The sequence below is a fragment of the Ostrea edulis genome, chromosome 1 (genome assembly GCF_947568905.1).
Source record: "Ostrea edulis chromosome 1, xbOstEdul1.1, whole genome shotgun sequence".
Lineage (NCBI taxonomy): Eukaryota > Metazoa > Mollusca > Bivalvia > Ostreida > Ostreidae > Ostrea > Ostrea edulis.
Window position 1 is genome coordinate 2,169,560 of NC_079164.1, and position 3,476 is coordinate 2,173,035.

Sequence of the window (3,476 nt, forward strand, 5' to 3'; positions counted from 1 at the left end):
ATGGGGTGTAATGTGTAATGCACCCATTTTTGAATTACAAGTAATTGTAATGTAATGCATTACTTTCATAAAAATGCTGGTAATCACCATTACTATTCAATTACATTTGAATTACGTGTACATATCATTTCTTATTTCATGAAATAATCTAAGTTTTTCTTTTCATGAAAGTGATTAATAGTTTTTAAAACATGATACATTAAAAATACATTCTTTGAAATAAAGACATATTAAGAATACTGCTCTCTGACTGACAATACTTTTGAAAATCTGATGATGATGAAATGCAACTATAATGTGGAAAATAACAAATATACTTATTCACAATCTGATTTAAAAGTTAACTTCAAATATATTGTGTTCATAAATTTTCTTTGTATTTTTTTTCATTGTAATGTGTAAAGTAATTCATGAATGAAAGTAATGGTGTTGCAGTTCATGCCCTCATGTATTTACGAAGGTGAAATTTATTTCTTAAATAAATCATGTATTTTAATTATGAACCAGGAAAACGGATGAGAGCTCTCCCTATGTAGACACGGTGTTCCCACTGCCCACAGTCAATACAGAGTACATTCCCCTGTCTGTCCAGTTACGTCTTCCGGCCTTCGGTGGCGTCAAGTCACTACTGCCGTTATCTTACGTACTCTGCAATCGCACGCCCTATCCACAGGAACTGGAAGTTACCATGGATACCAATGACTGCTTCATGTTCTCAGGAAACAAGCAGGTAAATTTACTATGTAAAACTTGTTCAGGTAAATTTACTATGTAAAACTTGTTCAGTTAAATTTATTATGTAAAACTTGTTCAGGTAAATTTATTATGTAAAACTTGTTCAGGTAAATTTATTATGTAAAACTTGTTCAGGTAAATTTACTATGTAAAACTTGTTCAGGTAAATTTATTATGTAAAATTTTTCAGGTAAATTTATTATATAAAGCTTGTTCAGGTAAATTTACTAAGTAAAAATTTACTGACTTGTTATGGATTTCTGTCTGTGGGTTTTGTACATCATTCCAAAACATTTTAAACATATAAAGTGTTTGATGTTTCAGCAGTTTTATTATGGAGCACCTTTGGATGTAGAAGAATGAATTTTCTTTAAATAACTGACTCTTTTCGTTGCAGTTTCATTTCCGTGTGCTGCCTGGTGAGCCGTATGAACTCAAGTACAACTTGTTTCCTCTGGTGGCAGGTCATGTAAATTTACCCAAACTGAACTTCACCCTGCTACGATACCCAGATCCAATCGACGCCATTCTACAGAAAATGCTCCCTACCCATATATTCATTAAGGTACAAAATATAACTTCATTTATTTCTGTCAGAGCACAGTAATAGTAATTTGTTCTGTAATAGGTTCATCTACATGTTTGTGTATAGATACACACAATGAAATTTGTATACCGTGTGTTATGTAGTATTTGATGTAACAATATTAAGGAGGTGTACAACATCATCATAATGGCTGACTTCCTTTTAAAACATGAATGAAAATATAAATACAATAAAATATCTGTATCTCGAATATGGTTTATCTCGAATACCCCGCTTGAGTCAAAGTCGACCGCTGGTCCCGACCGTGTTCCCTATATAAATGATTAAAAAAAACTTCGGATATTTCGAACACAGTAATCTCGAATACCCCGCTTATTTCGAAGTATTTTCAAGGTCCCATGCCCTAAATTCACCTGGTTTATCTCGAAGTGCAGTCAATTTTCCGCTCTGCTTACCATACCTGGTGTTGTTAAGTCCCACATTCACGCCCGCGGCTTCACCAATCGACTGCTAAACCACGCTCGCCTTTTTCGAGTAGACCCAGGTCGCAATAATTGGTTCAACAGCTTGGGTAATTAGTGAGACCTTCCCACATTACGGATGAAGTCCACCGCCAATTATGAACTAACACGCCCGATTCCAGGGACGGTGTTTTGAATGATACACGCTATATCATTATCATGTGGTTTAGATAAACGAACGAAATTGTCGAAGTGCGCTTGAAAAAAAGTAATGCCCATAATTACGAGAACGCATTTGATAATACATGCTTCATCATTACATTAAAAAAAATATTCAAGATCGAATTTGGATATCTCGAACCCCTGGATATCTTGAAGTTTTTTCGAAGTCCCTCGGACTTCGAGATGGAGATATTTTACTGTATCAGTAATACTTGTTTATTCCTTTTAAATCTAACTACCTAATTGGGTAGCTCAGTTGATTAATGTGTTCTTTGTTGAACTGTAGATCATGGGCTACTGAACTTTAGATCATGGGTTCGAGTCCAGCAGGGGTTTCAATTTATTTTCAGGTTATTTTCTACTAAAACTAAATTGGAGAGTTTCAATTTCAAAATTTAATTGTATTCACCCTCCACTTTTCGTCCATTTTAAATTTTTCTGGTGTGTTATTCTTCCTTGATCCATAGCATGAATTCTAAGAACGTGCAACATTTAAGGGAGTAGTGGTTTGTAGATGTTTACAAACTCGCAATATGTACTTAGCTGAGCAATGAAATCTTTTTTTTACAGCCCTGTGGAAAGGTGTTGTCTCAAGGAACCTGATGAGCTACAAACCTCTAACATTTAATGTGTGTACTAAGTTTTGTCTCAAGGAACCTGATGAGCTACAGACCCCTGGAAGATTTAATGTGTACTAAGTGGTGTCGCTCTTTGTTACTGAGCCGGAGTCTGAGTTAACAGACACTACTGACCATGTCGTATGTGATTCTTCTGGAAGGAATATGTATTTTTTTTTTATTGCTTTGTTTTGCATTAAAATATGTCTAAACAACATGATCTGTTTGTCCTGTACGAAATGGATCATTTCCATAGAGCCATTATGGGGGTTGTACATCAGTGGTGGATCTAGAGAGGGGTTGTACATCAGTGGTGGATCTAGAGAGGGGTTGTACATCAGTGGTGGATCTAGAGAGGGGTTGTACATCAGTGGTGGATCTAGAGAGGGGTTGTACATGAGTGGCGGATCTAGAGAGGGGTTGTACATGAGTGGCGAATCTAGAGAGGCGTTACGAAGGTTGTACATCAGTGGTGGATCTAGAGAGGTGTTACGGGGTTTGTACATCAGTGGTTGTATATCAGTGGTGGATCTAGAGAGGGGTTACGGGGGTGTACATCAGTGGTTGTATATCAGTGGTGGATCTAGAGAGGCATTACGGGGGGTTGTACATCAGTGGTGGATCCAGAGAGGTGTTGCGGGGTTTGTACATCAGTGGTTGTATATCAATGGTGTATCTAGAGAGGGGTTATGGAGATGTACATCAGTGGCGGATCTAGACGATGGACGATGAAAAACATGGACGATGGAAGGCTTACAGGGGTTCTTTTATTGACTTGCGTAAGGCCTTTGATACAGTCAACCATGAAGTACTTTTGCATAAACTTGTGTCTTTTGAAATTTGTCACAATACTTTTAAATGGTTTCAATCATATCTTACAAATCGTAAGCAATG

At 36.7% G+C, this 3,476-nt stretch overlaps 1 protein-coding gene across 1 annotated transcript in view; it reads left to right on the forward strand.

Annotated features, from left to right (window-relative positions):
- Positions 1 to 2,799, forward strand: part of LOC125664464 (trafficking protein particle complex subunit 11-like) — a 31,316-nt gene extending 28,517 nt beyond the window's left edge. The window contains exons 27-29 of the mRNA XM_056150655.1: positions 508 to 730; positions 1,133 to 1,300; positions 2,536 to 2,799. Of these exons, the coding sequence (XP_056006630.1) occupies positions 508 to 730; positions 1,133 to 1,300; positions 2,536 to 2,568 (424 nt within the window). The 3' untranslated portion in view covers positions 2,569 to 2,799. The remainder of the gene's footprint in view (positions 1 to 507; positions 731 to 1,132; positions 1,301 to 2,535) is intronic.
- The last annotated feature ends 677 nt before the right edge of the window (positions 2,800 to 3,476 follow it).